Source organism: Pezoporus occidentalis, unplaced genomic scaffold (assembly GCF_034315485.1).
Source record: "Pezoporus occidentalis ecotype Australia unplaced genomic scaffold, CSIRO_AGI_Poc_V1 ctg54, whole genome shotgun sequence".
Lineage (NCBI taxonomy): Eukaryota > Metazoa > Chordata > Aves > Psittaciformes > Psittacidae > Pezoporus > Pezoporus occidentalis.
The window spans coordinates 6,123,864-6,143,351 of record NW_026915877.1 but is presented as its reverse complement, the minus strand read 5'-3'; the positions used below and the strand labels follow the sequence as shown (position 1 = coordinate 6,143,351).

The window sequence follows — 19,488 nt, the reverse complement described above, 5'->3', positions numbered from 1 at the left end:
GCTCCCCTGCCCCTGGGAGGGAGCATCCCTGGTCCTGGTGTGGCTCTGGGTGGTGCAGAGAGAGGAGGGGGCAATTCCCTTGAGGTGTTGCTACTGATGCCAGAAAAGACCTGGGGTACTGGTTGCATTGGTGTCACTCTGCCAGGACAGTAGCAGGTTGGTCTGCCTCACATTAGGATGGTGAATACTCAAGGAGGGTGTCAGTGAATGGCATCTGTGTCCATTGCTGTAGTGGGGACACATGTGAAGCAGAGGACATGGTCCTTGGGAGTGGGAGCTGACTTGTAAACACCCTTTGTAGCCTCCTCATGAGCGTCTGCCCAAAAGCAGTCAGCTCCCCCTTGCAGAGCAGCAAAGAAGCAGATGGGTCCCTTTCATTTGCTGTTTTGCTTCCACTTTCCAGTGCTTGGTCCTGAGGTTGCAAATGTGACAAGCTCTCTTACTTGGCAAAACAGCCAGGAACCACATCTGGGGCAGAAACCCCAGCTTTCTCCATAACCCAGAGTTGTGTCCTGCTCCAAAATCCCTTCGTAAGTCCTTCAGCAAGGGCCAGGGTACTAGCTTAAACACTGGCCTGTGATAAGTTAAGAGCTTTACTTATACTTGCTCCAATCCCACTGTGCTTGTGGCTCACATTCCCTATTTGGACTCCAAAACTGTCTTTGAAATAAAAGGAGTGTGGGATTTGCACTGTGCAGGTGTGCTGAGGGAGGCAGCAAATCCAAAATGACCAGGGTGTGCAGGGTGCTGATAGTCCAGGATTTGGACCAGAATTGCTCCAGCATCTCCCTATGAAGAGCACTAATCATGCACAGCCAATGCCTATTTCTATAACACATTTGTGAGCAGCTTGAGAACAAAAATCTCTTTGTTCTAGAGGATTTCTGAAACTCCGTTTCTCCTGTGATGGGGAATGGCCACATGCATGCTCACTGCTTGGTGGCTGCAAATGAAACGCCAGCTGTGTTTCACTAAGCTTTGAGGTACTGAGCTGGGATTTTCTGTGCACTGAAAAGGTGGTGAAGGAGAGTGGCTGAACCCCTCCTCCCCTGCCAGCTCATCCCCTTTCCCTCTGCTCTGGGCAAGGAAAGCAGCTGCTTGGACAGAGGCTGACCTATATTCCAGTACTGAATGGTGCCTCACTGGTCACCACTTTCCCATCCCCCCCAGCCTGGGGTTAAAAAGGCAGAGATGGCCAAACCTGTGCATGATGCGAGCATCCCTTCCATGCCCTGAAACAAGCCAGAGGAAACAAGACCTCAGACCTTGCAGCAGGGCGTGCTTCACTTTAAAGATCATGATGTGCGTGATCATCCTGGAGGGAAGATCTGAGTGGACGATAGTGCTGAGAAAGGAAGGATGTTTTGGCACTGGCACAGGTGAGGGAGGAGGTGCCATTCAGCTCAACAGGAACCCTGTGCTGAAGAGATAATTTCAAGCTGAGCTGTGGTTTACCACAGCGTCCTTGTGACCGGCTGAGCGGTTGGGTGGCAGGGGTGGTGGGGGACACACTCATTTTCCCACAGCCAGGTCCTTGCGCAGATGTGTCAGTACTTGGCTGGGGCAAAGCAGCAGCTTTCCGCCCACCCACGTGTCCCCAGCTTGCATGAAACCCCCGCGCATTAAACCCCCTTCCCCAGATTTCCAGAGGAATCAGGGAGAAGGGTGACAGCCACACACTGTGTGGTTCACAAGGACCTGGGTTTCTTCCCCCACTGGGACAATGTGCAAAGCTTACAGTGATGCTCAGCTGTTATGGGATGAAAACTGGGGAATGACAAGAATCACGAGGCTTTTCAAGGATCTTTGCAGACCTCAGCACCACAACCTCCAAGATGACAGCAATCTGCTGAACACCTTCTTTGCTCAGCGCTAAATCTCTCCACTTGCAATTTGGTAATAGCTCCCCTAGGGTTATTTCTCACCTGGTTTCATTCATTTGCTTCCAGAGGAGAAACTTTGCTCAGCTCTTTCCAAAAAGAAAGCCAGTCACTCTCACTCCTCTTTGGCAGACTGTTTCACTGTCATGTACAGCTGCTTCCTCTACAGTGGCTGCAAGCCCCGGCTGCGTTGTGCATCATTGCAGCAGTGTCATCACTGGCTGATCTTGAAGGTGCCACCTGAATGTGAAAATGAAGCAAAAAACCCCTAAGGAAGCAAATAGTGAGGCAGTGTGCTGAGACAGGCAGAGCTGCAGAAGGCTCCAGGATTTCAGGGCTTCAGCTCTGCCACGCAAAGCCGCTTACAGATGGCACATCCGAGACAGAATCTGGATTAGAGGCAAAACCAGCTCTGGCCCCAGGGAAATCTCTGTGCAGCAGCTCAAGGCGCTTGCTGGGCAGCTCAGGGAGTGCCCTTATCACCTCTGAGAGACCTTGGGCTCCTGATCCCAGCACCAGCCTCCTAATGGTGTGTCATCAGCCATTTGGAGTTTGTGACACTGAATTGTGCAGCATGGAACAGCCGAGCAAATGCTACCTTTGCCCAGGCACCCACAAAGCCCTTCAGTGCCAGAACTCAGTCTGCAGCTGAGGTCAGGAGTAATGACCCAGACACAACTGCATGATTTGGTTGGTATGGGCCCAGGTTCCTCTTCTTTGCATTATTTCAAAGAGGAACTTGTCTGTCAGCATTGCATGCCAAGTTGGTGCTGCTGCTTAGCGATGTCTGCTTTTGAGCAGGTGCTGGGCCAGTACAATGCTGTTCACTCCATCAAGAAGTGTGGTTATGGTGGAGGGTGGGGATGCCCACAACTTGCCCCTATGCAACCTGCTGTAGCTGTGGCATTGCTGGGAGCAAGGTTGGGCCAGAGGCCTTCGTTCTCAGTCACACATGCCCTCTAGAACAGCCAAATACGATGATGCTGGCACATCCCAAGGACAGCAAGATCTCTAGCAAATCCTAGCCTCTGGGAGACCAGGTCTGGCTCCAGTAGCTTTGGCTTCTGGGATGTTTCACAGCTCAGTGCTATGGAAACCTGTCGTGTATTTTCACCTGGGCAGCACCTCCCATCTGCAGCTGCTTTTAAAAAGTTAAAAATAAAATAAAATCTCTTATTTTCATATGCTTGCACAAAAACACGGCTCAGAACCTTGGAGACATGCAGTTTGTTAAATCAACGTGAACTGAGGAGCTGGGCACTTGTCTCCTCTTCCTAGCTCTTTCTAGAAATGTACCAAATTCCTACAAACTGCACTAAGCACACCAAGAGGTGTGCAGATGGTTTTACAGGTCTGGGAGAGTGTCCTGGGTTCAGCAGTAGCAGTCATGTTTCTCCTTCTTGGTAGCTGGTGCAGTGCAGTGTTCTGACTTTCAGCCTGGGAACAGAACTGATAGCGATGTTTTGGTTTGGCCAAGGACTTTGTGAGCCTCACGCTCTGCCAGGGAGGAGGGGAAGCCAGGAGGAAGCAGAGACAGGACACCTGACCCAAACTGACCAAAGAGGTATTCCATACCACAGCACGTCATGCCCAGGATGTAACTGGGAGTTAGCTGGAAGGGCTGGGAGACTGCAGGGTTGGAGGAGGTATCGGTCAGAGCTTGGTCGGGCTGGGGGGGCGAGTTATCGGTCGGCTGGTGGTGAGATGATGTATTCTCTTCCCTTGTTATTTCCTTTATCATTATTATCACTGGTGGTAGCAGTAGTGATTTGTGTTATACCTTAGTTACTAAACTGTTCTTATCTCAACCCGTGGGAGTTGCATTCTTTTCGATTCTCCTCTCCGTCCCTCCGAGAGCAGGGGGAGGGCAAGAAAAGGGGGGGAAGTGAGCGAACGAATTACCTGACTGGGTTTAAACCACGACAGAGAGTTATTCCAACTAACAGCTACAATATGCTCCCGCGCAGGCAGGGTCGTAACAAGACATCCTCTCTGCAGCCTGGCATATGGGCAGAGCAGCCCTGGTTTGGATGGAAGGGCTGGGGAGGGGTTGGAAAGGGGTTCCCCCCAAGCAAGCATGACACGGGATATGTCCACTGGACATGGCAGAGTCCTGGCCTTCAGCTGAGAAGGTGCCTATGGACTTAGGCTATCATATACAGCCACAGCTGCTTACCCTGCAGCTCACCTAGAGCTAGCTTAGCCTAGAGTGGAATGTTTTCTTCCAAGGCACTGCAACTCACATGATGAGAATCTACACTCAGTATCTTCCTTGCCTTGGGAAGGGAGAGGTCTCTGACAGTGGGACACGTGACAAGCAGATCTGTCCTTGCTGGGGCTGCAGGTGTAAAACTGAGGGTAATGAGAGCTCTTTAAGCACATCATTAATAGCACTTTTTGGAGTCAGGCTTTAAGGCTCTGATGGGCTCTCAGCAGTGTCCTTTGGCTTCCTGTTAACACCTGGTTTCTAAAAGACTTTTATCTAGTTCACAGTACTTTTAGTCCATCTGAGGGATCTGCAAGCAGGGTCAGATGCCAGGAGTGGGTAGAGACCACTCTACCCAGAGTGCAGGGTGGGATCCTTACCCATAGACTTTAACCTTATGCCAGAAGGATGCCCTTCAGGAGAGGGTGTGCCACAACTTCAAACCCATCTCTGCCAGGGTCTCCTCCAAAATTTGTGATGGCATGGGATATGACAGCTCCACCTTAGTACCCCTGACATGGTGTCAACAGCATGGACATGTGCCACATATTCTGCCCACTGCGCTGAAAAGCACCAAACATCTCTTTGCCCATGCCAGAGATTTCAGTCGGTACTGTTTCCAAAAACACCTCTGCAAGAGAAGCATGTGGATGTACCTCCTAGAAGGAAGAAAGGCCTGGAAAGATTACCAAGGATGGCCTATGAGTGGAAGAGGTGGCAGAGTAAGGGGTCTGATGGGTCAGTACAGCACGCTTGGCTTTCTCAAATGATTGAGGACCATGCAACAGCTATGATGCAAAAATTGCCTTACATGGAGACAAATGTTGGGTGGATCATATCTGGCTGAGCCACAGGTCTCATGATGTTTCTATTAGCAGGAGATGACAAGGTGTACTTGTGTCTACCAGCCCTTCCTGACAACCCCTAGTCTGCTATTTGGTGAACAATATAAAATCTTTCCTGGTGAAACACACAGCTGATGCCAGTCTTGGTAGGACAGTAACCAATAAGGAAAGATTGCTGTTAGAGACCTAAAGGTACAGTTAAACATTCAGAGATCAGCAAAATGCATCTCACGCACCTGAATACATTACAAAAGCATTTGATGCCATGGGCCAGCCCTTCGAAGCAATGTTCACCAGGTGGAAGTTAACACAACTGTGAGTTTAAAGTCTTTGAGCATTTATGGGCCTGTCTTTCCTTGTGATAAGGAAGACAACAACATCATCGTCTCAGAGCTGAAATGCTTTAATTCAACTTTGGGCTCTAGCTGTGGCTTGTGACATATAGGAGATCAGACGCAGCTGTCACCCTTGTCTGGGAATGAGGAGATAGTAGTTGTAATTGATGGATCTGCCAGTTAATCGAAAATTACGTCCATCCAGAGAAAAGCCCAGGAAATAAACCAGACAAGTCTCCTCTGTTGCCACCCTTTTGGATACAGTGGACTCTTTGAAACATCACCACTCACTACCCGCCTTGCATGGGAAAGTTAATACTGTTGTCTCCCTGTTCACATCTAGAAAATGAGGTATCGCCACAGGAACCCCACAGAGACCTTAAGTGCCTGCTGTCTGGAGCGTGTCCAGAGGAACATGTCCATCAACTTTTCTACTCCACCTTAAAAAAACAAGGTGGTTTTGTTTAAATCTTCTTAATCTGGGAGGAAGCTATAGGAAAAAGGCATTTTGATAGACTGCAATGATAGAAGGAAGGATGAGAGCAATTTGAGACTCACTGTGATTCACATTTGAAAACCTCTGAATTGAAAATCTTGTAGTTCAAAAAATCTCTGAATCAGTGATTTGCTTATTAACGGGTATTTTGAGGTCTCACAAGACCAAAGCTGTAAGATTGCTGAAAGGATGGGGTCAGAGACATCTCCACTTATCTGTCACTTGTGGTATTGAAAACTGTTGCTGATACAAAGCCCCTGTGACAGCATCATAGCTCTTCAGAGCATGCCTGTTTGTGAGGCAGTGAGAGGAACAACACAAAGCATTAAGTCAAAGATGTCTCATTTCCAGTTTTCTGCAAGTCACATGCTTTCAGAATTGATCTCTATTTGGAGTTTTAGTGGCTTGGCTTGCTTCCATTCAAAATGGAAGAAAGAGGAAGGAAGTGGAAAATCCATCTTTGCAGAAAGGAGCAGAAAACAAACAGTGATGATAAGAAAAACAGCACAAGCAAAGAGTCTGTAAAGATACCCTAAAGTTACAGCCTGCTCCTTCACCCTTGCAGGAAAAGGACCCACATCCTTCCCTGTGCACTAAGGCAGAGCTTGCATGAAGGCAGACTGGTGGGATGGGTCCTCTGCCTGCCATGGTGACATCTTCAAAGGGAACTGATAATCCAGCAGAAAACTCTCTTGTGCAGCATGTTACTCCTTTGGGGGTCTGCAGGACAGCCAGGTCTGGATGGAAACTGAGGAGCACATATGAAAAATGGGGCTTGGATGCTTCCCTATGCCACCCTCTGCAGGGTACGGCTCTTTGATTAAGGCTTTCCAACACTGCAACATAAACCCCTATTTCAGCTGGGACTTTGGTGGCTTTTGGACTTGTGCTAAATCAAGCCAATGCTAAATGCTTCACCAAATTGGATTTATTCCATGACCATGTGGCTCTTCATGGATACTTTGATCCATGGAAGGCAGGAGTTCACATGCCTTTGTAAAAGACTTGTGCACATACATGAGCACCAATCTTCCCCATTTCTCCACAACACGCAGTGATTGAAACCTGAGGGTTTGAAGCTGGTTGGTTCAGACACAGTAGCAACACCTAATTTTAAACTCAAGGTCTTCATGGAAAGAATAAAAAAACATCAGTAAAACTGTATGGTGTCATGTAATGTCCTTCAAAGATGTTTTAAAATTAATTTAAGTTTTAAAGTTCTTACTGTCACTTAAAATACTGCATTAGAAACAGTCAAACGAAGCAGACAACAGTGTTCAGTTACTGTGAATACAGGATGTCAGATATTTGTGAAATGGAGGGGTAGAAGAGGCTGAATGTACTTCTCTAATGGTTAAAATTCTGTCTGCTGAAAATAGCATTTTGTTATTTTTAGCGCTGTAGTATAGAGAGGTACTAAACTTGTGACACATGATTTAAGAGGAGGGGCAAGTTAAAATCAAATTTAGAATAAATAAATTATTTCCCAGTTAATTTCTGAGTAATTTCAAAATTTACTTCACAAACACAATTTAGTACCTTAGAAATACCTGAAACTGTGACCAGTAGCACTTTGAACACCATTATACTTGCTGATTATTTTTTAGTATTTCAAATCAAATTTCTTGTTCATTCACCCACACATGTATTTATATCTTTCCGGGATCTGTCCCTCTCTTTCTACATCTGTTCTGCCAAGACAAGGTATAGAGCTGTCTAGAACTCACCTTTCTTTCAGACTGGCTGTTTATTTCAAATTAGTTTAAACTCAAAGGGGTCATGATGTAACTGCCTGATATGTCAGCCCAGTTTTCATATTAACACACTGCCATTGACCATGCTTAGATACAATTCTTTTCCTCTTTCCTCTTGGCATTTGCCAGGCAAAAAGCTTCCATACTGGCTGCTCATACCCTGACTCCTCCACCACCTGGAAGGAGGAAAGGGCTGCTATTTGTTTAGGGAAACCTGGACCAGCAAAGAGCTACAATGCACTGGCAAATACTGAATTATTTTAAGTTCACCCACTTTCCTGGCCAGTCTGCTTTACTGTGTTAAGCTCATGTCACAGCCCAGATGTCAGTGTCTATTCCCAAGATGACTTTGGGATAGCAGTTCTGTTGCTGTGAGAAGCATGCATGTCTTCTCTTTAACATTCTTGCTTTTATGAGCACAACTGGGCTGATACTGTTTAGACCGCATCCAGGACAGGCACCATATTTCAGTGGCACACCATGGCCAGTAACACCACTGAACTCTTAAATGAGCTCTTCCAGCAATCTACAATCAGGACTCCAGAAAACTGTGGGCAAAGAAAGCTGATCAGCAGAAAACTACTATCCCTCATTTAGACGTTGTCCATGCCTGGAGACATGGTTAGACCTTGCATAGGCCATGCAACTTGAAAAGCATAGCAAGGTATGCCCCATCACTGATTCCACATGGCCAACACCATGTTAACACAACCCATGACCAAGGCTGATCTGCACCAGAAGAAATACCTGCATGTACGCATGAAAGCTCTGGGATCAATAGTGCATGTTCCTTCTGTCACTTCCAGGGCTCAAAATGCTTGGAGGAGTAAACTCTGCAGCTCCATGGGGTTTTGTGCTGTTTTAATTCAGGTTCCCCTCCTTGACATAATTTTCAGGGGCTGTAAAAGTATCAGGAGATTGTCTGAAGCTCAGTGCTTCTGACTAGAGCCAGAAAAAGCTCTACTTCAAGCAAAGTAACCACATAAAATTAAATTCAATTCCATCCCAATAATTATTAAAGCACAACAATAGATCTTCCTTTATTTATTTTTGCAAGATAGAGGCCAGTAATGTTAACACCAAACTAGAATTCAATCCAATATAGTAAAGTTCATCATAAATCTAGACTAAATTTAGCAGCTGACTTTGTAATTGCTATAAACGAGACTTCACAACCTCTGCAAGACTCATAGCAGAATCTATGCAGCCATCAAAGTTGGAACGAGTAAATCCATCGCCCCCACAAACCAGGAGAGGTTGAGTATGAAGAATCATTTGTCCCAGAGAATTTGGCACAGCTTTTGTAACCTGCAAAAGAAAAGCATACATGGAGATGGAAAATAGAGTGGTTTATTTACCTGAATTTCACACCAGAAAGGTCTGTATTCCTGAGAAATATGCCTTCAAAGAAAGAACCCCTTCCACCCCAGACTGTAGGTCCAAGCATCAACGATCAGCATACCATAGCAAAATATGGTATTTGTCTTCTGGAGTTAAATAATTAAAATAAAGCTTTCCTATATGTGGAAATTTAGAAACTTTACAGCCCTGCCCTGTCTCATTCTCCATCGGTCTCAGCAGAAATGAATTGCCTGACCCTGGATAAATGAGGTATGGAGATCTCTAAGCCAAAAGGTATGAAGATAAACGATCTCACATCAGTAAAGGTGGGCTTGTAATAACTGTCATGATGACCTGCCTATGCTCCATGTTGCTGAATAAGCATACACATAGCCTTGGGACAACCCACCCTGTCTCCAGCTCTGTTATGCTGGTCTCCTTTTTCATCTGAGTAGCACAACAAATTTTAGACACTGCTAGAGATACAACCAACACCCTCTCTGTAAGTAGCATGGGACAAGTTCTGAATGAAGTTGCTTTAACAAATATTTAATATCATTCTCAATATATGTACTGTATTCATTTTCAATATAATTTCCCTGGCACTTCACCCTCAATTAAACTTTTATCTGTGGAGTGGCAGCTCTTGAGCAGTTCTGTATAATATTTCTAAAAGGGTATGGACTTTGCTTTGGCCAGTACCTATTAATCTGAAGATACCTGGAATTCATGTGGAGAACAAGACCTTTTGATGTTGTATTTCACGACAAATACCAAAGTATGTCAAATGGCAGAATAAAAGTATACATCATTTGTGTTTTTACCATGCTTGGCTGTGTCACACATTGTTGTAGCCTGTTTCAAACCTGAGTGTCCACACTGCACTAAACCAGTGCATCCCAGAGCAGCACTGTTGAATCTCAGAATGGAGATAAGGCAGCAGCAATGGCCTAAGGATAAACACGAGAGCAAGGCAAACTCAGGCAGAAAGGATAAAAAAGATAATAAAATGTGGGACAACTTGATGATGAAGTGATGAGAGGAGGAAGGTGTGAAGAAATAGTCTGAGAAAAGGAAAAAAAAACCCAACAAGACCCATAAGGATGAAATACTGAAAAAGAGGAAAAAACATCTAGAAAGACAGAAAGAAACAGATGAAAGAGCAGGAGCACAGCAGGAGACCAGCAACAGTGATCAAACCCTAAAGATCATAAAGAGTGATGAGCACAATTTTTTTCAGTTGTTTCTTGACTTTCTGCCTTTGATCCAAAGATATGTTTTAGATCCAAACACATCTTTTGGTCCAAAGAAATGTTTTGGATTCCTGTGCAGTAAACCATTACTGTATCCCATCATACAACTGCCAGCTTTGGTGAACAAGACCTGAAGTCCAAGGCATCCTGTTCAGTCCAAGAAATTTTTCCGTTGATTCAAATGTACACTAAGCTAGCCAGTACCATTCTGTTATCTGCCATTTCCAAGTATGGGTCAGCTGCAAAACACTCACATTTATGTTACTGGCTGCATTTTGTGTTACTGGCAAGTTAGCATCTCTATTACCTCTAAAGGAGGTAATTATCTGAAATTAAGTTGCAGCCAGTTGCAACCAATTCTCCATTATTTAACTTAGCAGAAGAATCTAGCCATGTATGGTAAATCCAGCTGGAGACTGTCTTTCTCAGCACTAATTTTAGGTCAGTAGTTTATTCCCGATTTTTTCTTCCAGATTGAGGTCACTAAGCATAAACAACAAAGAAAGGTTTAGCAGAAAAAGGCTTTTTGAGTGTCCTTCCTTCTTGACTACCCAGTGCGTATTTGATGCTGACTGTACCAAACAGCTTCTGGTTTGTCATACTGGTTTGACCACAGGATGAGTATTTTCACATCTCAGCCTGCATCTTCTTGACTGTGTGGAAGATCTTGTGCTCAAATATAGTAAAGGCCACACTCTAAATATAGGGACTGGGGAAAAAAATGATCCTACCCTTTAAGTTTTTCTGAAGGTGTTGTTCAACATAAATTCCAAATTACCCTCAGCCATATGGCCCAGCCTGTTGGATCTCCATCCTTAAAGACTTCAAGACTCAGCTAGTCAAAGCCATGGTTGAGGTCACCTAGTACTGATGACAGTTCTGCTTTGAACAACAGGTTGGACTAGAGACATGAAGAGGTCCCTTCTGGCATCCCCTCTGAAGAGGTCAAATTTCCATGATTCTGTGTTTTCCCAGTATCCCTTATACATATAAAGTGACTCTGCCAAAGCAACATGATGGGTTTGGGACTGTTGGCTCTGAATACTAATAGTGTCGTAGTGTAATTAAAGCAGAGGATCCAGAACTGCAGCAGTAGAAGTCTGGAAGTCCTAATCTCTCATCTGCCATGGATAATTATAATGTCTGCATTTTAATCCCAGGATTGTGTTTGGCCATGTGAAGGATGTTACAGGCAGATTTAATTAACAAGTAGGATAAATCCTGTCTAAGAGTCAAGGGAAACATCCACCTATCTTATCAGTTCCCTTTGCTTCTGTGGCAACAGCTTATTATAACTGAAAGCAAATATAGCTTTAAGAGAAAGAGGGAGCTCTGTCCCAGATATTTAATTTAGGTAGTGATTATTTTATAGGGTGGCATTAGAGATCTCTTTATTGAGATAACAGATCTGACCTACACTGACCTGTTTGCAATCTAAGACATACTGACATTGATCCACTGAACTAGAGACTGGTGATAATTCCTCCTGTGACACAGCCATAAGGCACAAGCAGCTGCTGAAGTCAGTGGTATTGGTTAGCAGCAGCATGGTCAAAAGCAGGCACAGAGGCAGGAGAAAAAGGTGGGACGAGCTGTAAATTGCACAGTGGTTAGAGAAAATAATAAAGTATCATTCAGCGGTACCATATCTGGATGCAATTTTTAAAAAGATAAACAGAACACACACCTAATGATTTAGGGAGAGAATAGTTTTGAAGCAGTTGTGGAAAATCAGAGTTAATTCCTACAGTCACTGTTCCAGCTGCCTCTAAAAGATGAAGCAAAAGATTTGATTATAATAAATCCTGTATGGCCATAATTTTGAAAGGCTACAAAAAGCATAGTTGTTTGGTAGAATGCAATTGAGAATGCAGTATTTTTTTATTCAGTAGCAAGAAATTAACTGCCATTCTTGTATTTTCCTTTATTCATTTAGAGAAAAGATTCAGAGCAGCCCTGCGGAGAAGGACTTGGGGGCGTTGGTCAATGAGAAAATGAACATGAGCCAGCTTCAGTGTGCGCTCACAGCCCAGAAAGCCAACAGTATCCTGGGCTGCATCAAAAGGAGTGTGACCAGCAGGTCAAAGGAGGTGATCCTGCCCCTCTACTCTGTTCAGCCTGGAGAAGAGAAGGCTGCATGGAGACCTCATAGCAGCCTTCCAGTATCTGAAGGTGGCTTATAAGGATGCTGCGGAGGGACTCTTCATTAGGGGCTGTAGTGATAGGACAAGGGGTAACGGGTTCAAACTTAAACAGGCAAAGTTTAGACTGGATATAAGGAAGAAATTCTTTCCTGTAAGGGTGGTCAGGCACTGGAATGGGTTGCCCAGGGAAGTTGTGAATGCTCCATCCCTGGCAGTGCTCAAGGCCAGGCTGGAAAGAGCCATAGGCAACATGGTTTACTGTGAGGTGTCCCTGCCCATGGCAGGGGGGTTGGAACTAGATGATCTTAGGGTCCTTTCCAACTCTAACTATTCTATGATTCTATATTTTCATGGTGAAATGAATCAGAATGGGCCATATATGATGCATATGCTCACATGTCACTTTTGACACTATGCTAAAAGTGCAAGTAGGGCAAGGAAAACACAGATTAAGCCCGTTCATTGCAGACATAAACAAAGCAGCTGACTTTGACAAATTTTATGATAGAGCTCTGTGATAGCAGCAGTATCTGGGGTGTACTAATTCTGTTTAAAAATACTTGTTACTTAGTACTCCCTTTCCAGAGGGGTAAACCAAACGTCTGTCTATTGGAAAGATACTTGTCCTCACAAGTAGTTTGCAGCAGGCAGGTAACAGAACAGAAGGAAAGAGCAGAAGTCACAACCAGAAAAAGATAATGTAAGAGTGACAACTGTACAAAGATACTGTTACTAGCGAAAAAACCCCGAGAACTGATAAAGAGCAACATAGAAAACACACCACGATTTTTGTATGAGTCAGAAAAATAAACTTTGTGTTAATGAGACCAGGTTTCTAAACTGGATGCAGATCAAAGGGTATGAGCAGACTTCACAACAGTCATCTCCAGTAACTTTTCCAGATTTCATAAGATGAAAAATTTTTAGGGGACTGCTTTAAGTAAATATTTTGCATCAACTTCCACACTGAATTTCACCAATGTAATTTAACTTAAGAGGCTTTGGTAAACACGTAGATACACTCCAATACTTTAGAAAATTGCCAACAATTCCCTTGGATTTCTAAAAGAAGTCTGTAAAATATACACATTTTGCTATTATTACTCTTAAGTAGTTTACTTTAAAATATTTTTTGCATAACATACTATTAAATTGAACTGGATCAAATCAAACAATAACAGTTAGTACGTCTGAATGCAAGGACTTCTGCTACTCTGCGGTAAACTGGGAATTTTGCTAATAATGCCACGTACTTTCATATACAGAAGAGACAGATCAAGTCGTATTTTTAAACATCAGCTAAAATCCCACTGAAGCATGTGGGATATACTTCCTGTGCACTGCTCCTGTCTCTGCTTGCCAGGAGTGCTGCAATGTACCTTTGATCAAGGTCCACTACATAAAAAAGATGACTAGAAATGATCTGGCTGTTGTTGGCCAGCCTTAGGTGCTGTTCATGGCTACGTGGAAGAATGTATTATGGATATCAAGCAACTATCCCGTTCCCTCTTGCTCACTGAGGATGAAAACCACTGAGTTGTATGATGCCCTGTTTCTTGCGATGCCCTGAAAGTCTGTACTACAGCACTACCCCAGCAGCATCCTCCCAGCTGACTGATACCACCTGAGAGTACCTGGGAGTATCTCCATTTCTGACACTTGATGCTGGATGGTTTAGGTAGGGATGGCACAATCCTCTCCAGGTAACTGAGAATTAACTGCTGCACCTCTGTAGGGTCTGAATCCAGGTATTCACTTCCAAACGTCACAGTTGTGTGAACTACAACTGAGGGCCCAATTTCAGGAGACTCTGAAATAAAGAAGAGAGAGAGATGTTTTCAAAAGATTACTTATTAATACCTGCCTTCCCTGCATGCTGACAATGTCCCTCTAGCCCAGGACTCAAGAACAAAAATATCTGTGGCACCACTGTGTTCCTCCAGCTGGAAAAAAACACAAGGAGTAACAACACAAGTTGTTGACAAGAAGCACAGTGAAGAAATACAGGCTTTTTGTGAAATCTGTGATGGTTTTCCCATTGCAATAACCCTAGTTGTACACATCTCCTAGAGGAACCTCAAGGCATTCCTATACCCTGTAAGTAGCAGCTGGAAGGAGCAAGGAACACACTGGAAGTCAACTCTTCCCGTTTCCTCCAAAGCATTTTAACAGGCTCTACAAAGAGGGCAACCACCTGGTAATCGTGGCAAACTTTCAAAAGAGAACAACAAGAAAAAACATGCAATTTGTAGACATTTTTCCATCCAGGTTTACAAATAGTAAGAATTGCTGCCCCTACAACAGCAGTGCACTTGGAGGCATGTGGCTGCTGCCACTCATCTGCAACGTAGTTGGGTTGGAGGTGAGGTTTCTCAAGGGGCTACACTAGCATCTGGAACTCATTACATCACTGGCAATGGAAAAGGGGAAACCCTTTAAAAAAGCCTGAAGCTCATCCAGCTGTGTGGTAAGATTAAGGCATTTAACACGCAACAGTGTTTACATGGTTGAAAGACTAGAACAAAACCAATACTTTATCTTCATGGAAGGGAAGAAGTGGAACAGAAGCCAGGGCAGGTTAGATTGAGAAATCAGCACTTCCTTTTGTCCTGCACAAGTGAACACAACTCAAATTTTGCTGCTCTAGCAACTTTCAGGAAATCGAAATGCATTCGTCGACATGCACGTGTTGGGGAGTGTGAACTTTCAATAACTTCTGCCCTCAGGCACATACGTGCAAATGAGCAAAACAGAAAAAAAAAAAAAAATTAAAAAATAGAACAAGTTGTCCCTTAAAAATCAACCAGGCTGCAGTGTCAGGGGAGGAACTGAAGGCACCTCAAGTGCTGGGGTTCATCCCAACAGACTTAGTCAAGCTTCATTACGACTGGGGCTGATTGTAGGTGCTCTACAGCAAGGGACTTTGGTCCCTGATGGCATGTTGGCTTGGCACTTTACAGACACCTGGAGAGCCAACAACCAGTGGCCAGAGACACTGCCCAGAATAGGGGATTTTCAGGCTCAGTGATTTCCCTGTGCCAAAGCATGATGAGGACCCAGAAGATTCTTGTGTGAGCCACTCCTACTGGGGTTGTTTCACTTCAAATAAGCAGGATGCGTTTGCTGGTGCAAGGACACAACCTGGGTCTGCTGTATTTCAGCTGAGAGCTCAAACTCGACAAGCTGGTTGTTAAATTAAGCAATTCCCTCTCACGCCGTCAAACTGAAATTTCACCTTTTGGAAGCTAAATGTTTGAATTGGCACATTCCTAGAAAAACATTTTAGTTTCAGCAAATGAGCATTTTATGACCAAAGGATCCACAAAGAAAGAGGCAGCTGAACACTTTCTGATTAGTTCTGGCCATCAGATACCAACCTTGATAGAACTCTTTATCTCTCTGTTGGTGATGTCCAGCTCCAGCTCCTCCAGCTGGAAATTCCCTTTGAGAAGATGACAAATTCCAGCTTTTCAAAGGCAACCAAAATGCCTTTTTCTGATAAGCTTTCTGTCCTGGGCTGATACTTCAGAAGACACTACTGAGGTGCAGCAGTACCGAGTCCTAGCACCCACAGCAAGCATGAAAGAAATGGCTTTAACGTCCTTAACTTAAGGAAGGATCCCTTAATGAGTCTCTTGGGTTGACAGCTCAGTCAGCCCTTGCTCTCAAAAACTGTGAAAATGTGGCAAAAAAGGCGGGAAGATGTTTCCTGGTTGTGTTCAGAAATGCACCCTTACAGCCCATGTCTGCAGGCACCGAGCCATGGTGCTGCTTTTTCTTAGAGTTCTCCTTTTCTACATAAGGCACTCCTAAGAGCAGAAGATCATTCACTTCACTCCCTGGGCTGGGCTTGCAAGCTCTGTTTTCAGCAAGTACTACAGCTCTTTTCCTGGGCGATTTCCTGAAGTGTCTAAAAACTGAGTTTGTTTCCTATAATCTGAGGTGCTGATTTTGCTCTTTGTATCTTGGGCTTGAAAGCCTGAGCTACTGGGGATGGACAGGCCCAACATACCCACCCAACAATGGATTTGGGATGAAGGCAAGGCAGATCTGGGGACTAAGTACTACGAAACAAAGATCACTCTTGTCTAGAAGCAGAGTCAATCAAACAGGCCACCTTCTTCCCTGAGCTCTGATTAACTGATTGCCTAACATCCAGCCTCAGCCTCAGCCTCAGCCTCATCTTCCTGAGATTTCTCCTACCATCCCAAAGCCTGGTTTCACAGGCTAGCACAGGGCATATCTGTGTTCACACAGCTTTTCCAGTTGTCTGGAAAAGCACCAGAAATGCTACTCAGTCTCTCCTTCCCATTTTGGGGGAGAAAACAGGTATTCTGACATTCCTACATACAGATTCAGGGACAGCAGACCAAGTAGGGAAGCCTATTAGGTGTGTTGGAATTTATTACAGTGTGCATGGTATTCTGGCAAATTCTTCCACATAAACTTGGCAAATAGGCTCACTAAAAGACATCTAACTTTTTAATAACATAAATACTCATTGCTTGCTGTGACTTGCTATAGCCAATGGTTTTTGGACAGGGCCGCCTTCTTTCAAATCTCTCATCTCTTCCACAGCATGTACAAAACAAGTTTCAGGAGAACAGGCAATTCGTTCAGTTTTTGATTTCTCCTTTGAGCTACTGATAGCTTGGAGGGCTTCCAGAGGCCACTGAGTCACAGCCTTCCAGTACTGAAATATGCAGCCTGCAAGGATCAAGTTTAGCCTGAAGCCCTTTTCTTTCTCCTGCAAAAACACTGGCTTAGAGGGCAGTTTAAAATACACTTTTCCCTGAAAACAATGGGTGTATCTCACCCTTGATCCACTGGGTATGAGCGACTGTTCAGCCACGGCAGAGATAAAACCATCATTTTTCTCCCTAGGCTGCAACAGTTAGCTTAAAAATTATAGCTTCTGGCAGGGCTTGTCATGAGATTTTAATTTCTTTCATCTGTGGCAAGAATGCAAGCCACCTACAGTCATGCTAGTAGATGACAAAGTAGCATGGGAGATGTGGCATGCCCAAGAACACTTGGCAGTGTGAGGGGTAATGATCTAAGGGTGAATGGAAGCAGAATAAGAGCTTTCAACTTCTCCCAGCTGCATGGCAATTAGTCTGATCAGTTGATGCGGTGGAAGGCATAAGATGCCAGGTAGATCACACCTTGAATGAGATGGCAGAGTTGGCTGTAGCTTATACCTACTTGCATAATGAGCAAGGAGCCACCTTGCCAGAGTTGGCAGCAGTTGCTGAGGGACCCCAGTGAAAAACTACAAGCAACAAACTTGTGCCTGGCTCTCCTTCCTTTGTGAGCTGCATCACTGGTGCCTACCCCGTGTCTTCTGGTCTGCCTGTTGATTTGCACCAGGAAGAAAGTGACTTTTTGTGCAGAGACCTTGTTGAGGCTGCAGCCAGGAAGGAAAGTGCTGGTATCATTCTGTGCAGCAACAGCAGTTTGGCAGACATAGTTTCTGACCAAGCTTCAGACTTTCCTCCATGGCACAGGGAATATGCAATACCCTAACTACAGATTTCCTTCCCTTCTGCATTAAGCTTTCCTCATTCTACTGTTAATTTCTTTTGTTCTGCTGCACTGCACATGACCAACACAGGATAGTAGATGCAAAGCGAGAAATGTGAGAATAAACACTTAACTTTCAAGGTCCATGTAAACAGAAAAGAACTGCATGATTTCTGGCTGATCCAGCCCAGCATCCACTCTGTGACAGGGAAGGTGTCACAGCAGCTGCTACATCCCTGCCAGGCCCAGCAGCAGTAGCTGAGGCTGTGCAGACCTTGCAGAACGTGGAATAGCTTGTTCATGGGGATGGGAAGAGTGGTGGAGTCAGGCTCTGATGTGGGCCCCAGATTTAACACGGCCACTATCTTTGGGATGTCTTGGCTCATTCTGAGCAGCCTGCAAGGCTAAGCAAAGTAGTAGAGATGAATAAATCCCTTTTTTTTTGGTCTCAAAGTATGAAGTTCCACCACTCCCCCACAGAAAAGTCTAGTTCACAAAGACCTTATGGGAGATGCTGAAGCACCTTAGGGCAAAAGTCCAGCTGCACTGTCAGTCTGATCAGCAGTGTCTTCCCCTCTTAGCAAGTCTGAAACCACATACATGGAAAAGGAAATGGATGAATTGAAAATACAGGAAATAAAACAAATGCAGAATTAAGTAAGTGGGGAATTGAAAAGTGAGGTTCTAACCACATCTTCCACATCCTAAAGGGAAGGTGACAGAGATGACACAGCCAGACTTTTCTTAGAAGTGCAAAGCAACAGGACAAGAGCCAATAGGCACAACTGCAACAACAGAAAATCCCAACTGGACATGAGGATCCAGCCCTTTCCCATGGGAGTGGGGCATTCCTAGGATGGGGCCTTGAGTGGTGGTGGGGTCTCCATCCTTGAGGTCTACTCTGATTCAGCTGGACACCTGCTATAGCTGTGATGTTTGCTCTGCTGGGAGCAGGGTCAGACCAGAAGCCCCAACCCTGCTGCCTCCAACTGGGGCCTGGTAGGTTTGTATAAGCCCATGAAAACAGACAAGGAAGACTTCCAACACTGAGTACTGTGAAGGAGAAGCTGTCACAGGTAGAAGACGTATGAACTATCTGGAAGGGGTGTCAAGGACACAAAGCAAGAAAGCAATTAGAGTTCACCATACACTGCACTTCAGCCAGTTATAACTGAATTAAGTACTGGCAAAGTCTCCCCATGTTGAACTCTCTGGGGAAACTGAATTTTAACCTACAACCTGGAAATGAGGGGAAAGCTGTTTGGACTGTAAGCAGAAGGTGGCCATCAGCTTCTTAATGTTTTGGGACTGTCTCAACACTCGTCATTAAATCCCAGCTAGAAGAATCACACAGCCTGGGTAAAAAAGAGGACACACTGCTGACAGCAAGAATTTATGCAGGATTAAGCCTGTTAGGAGTATTAGCTTTCAGGAAAAGGATGGGGCTACTAAAAGATGTCCTGAGGAAAAGCATAGAGAACAAAGCCCAGGGCCGCATCTTCAGCATAGTGGCTTGTGGCTCAAGAGCATCTGGCATCAGAAAGGTGGCTCCTAGCTTTGAATAACACATTTATTGTAGGATAATAGGTAGGATAGAAGAGCACAGTGTCCTGGGTGAAGCTGCTCAGCAAAGGTGCTTGGGCTAAAAGTGCAGCTGTCACTGTTATGGTGAGATAAAAAGACTTGTGGGCAAATTCCTCCACACACTCTG

The 19,488-nt window shown here is 44.7% G+C and overlaps 1 protein-coding gene across 3 annotated transcripts in view; it reads right to left on the bottom strand.

Moving 5' to 3' along the window:
* Positions 1-8,528: 8,528 nt before the first annotated feature.
* The window catches only part of RNLS (renalase, FAD dependent amine oxidase), a 71,165-nt gene continuing 60,205 nt past the window's right edge, over positions 8,529-19,488 (bottom strand). For all 3 annotated transcript variants that reach the window (XM_062637871.1, XM_062637874.1, XM_062637872.1), the window contains 2 exons: positions 13,889-14,064; positions 8,529-8,824 (listed from right to left, as the gene is read on the bottom strand). In XM_062637871.1, coding sequence (XP_062493855.1) covers positions 8,672-8,824; positions 13,889-14,064 — 329 coding nt within the window. In that variant the 3' untranslated portion in view covers positions 8,529-8,671. The remainder of the gene's footprint in view (positions 8,825-13,888; positions 14,065-19,488) is intronic.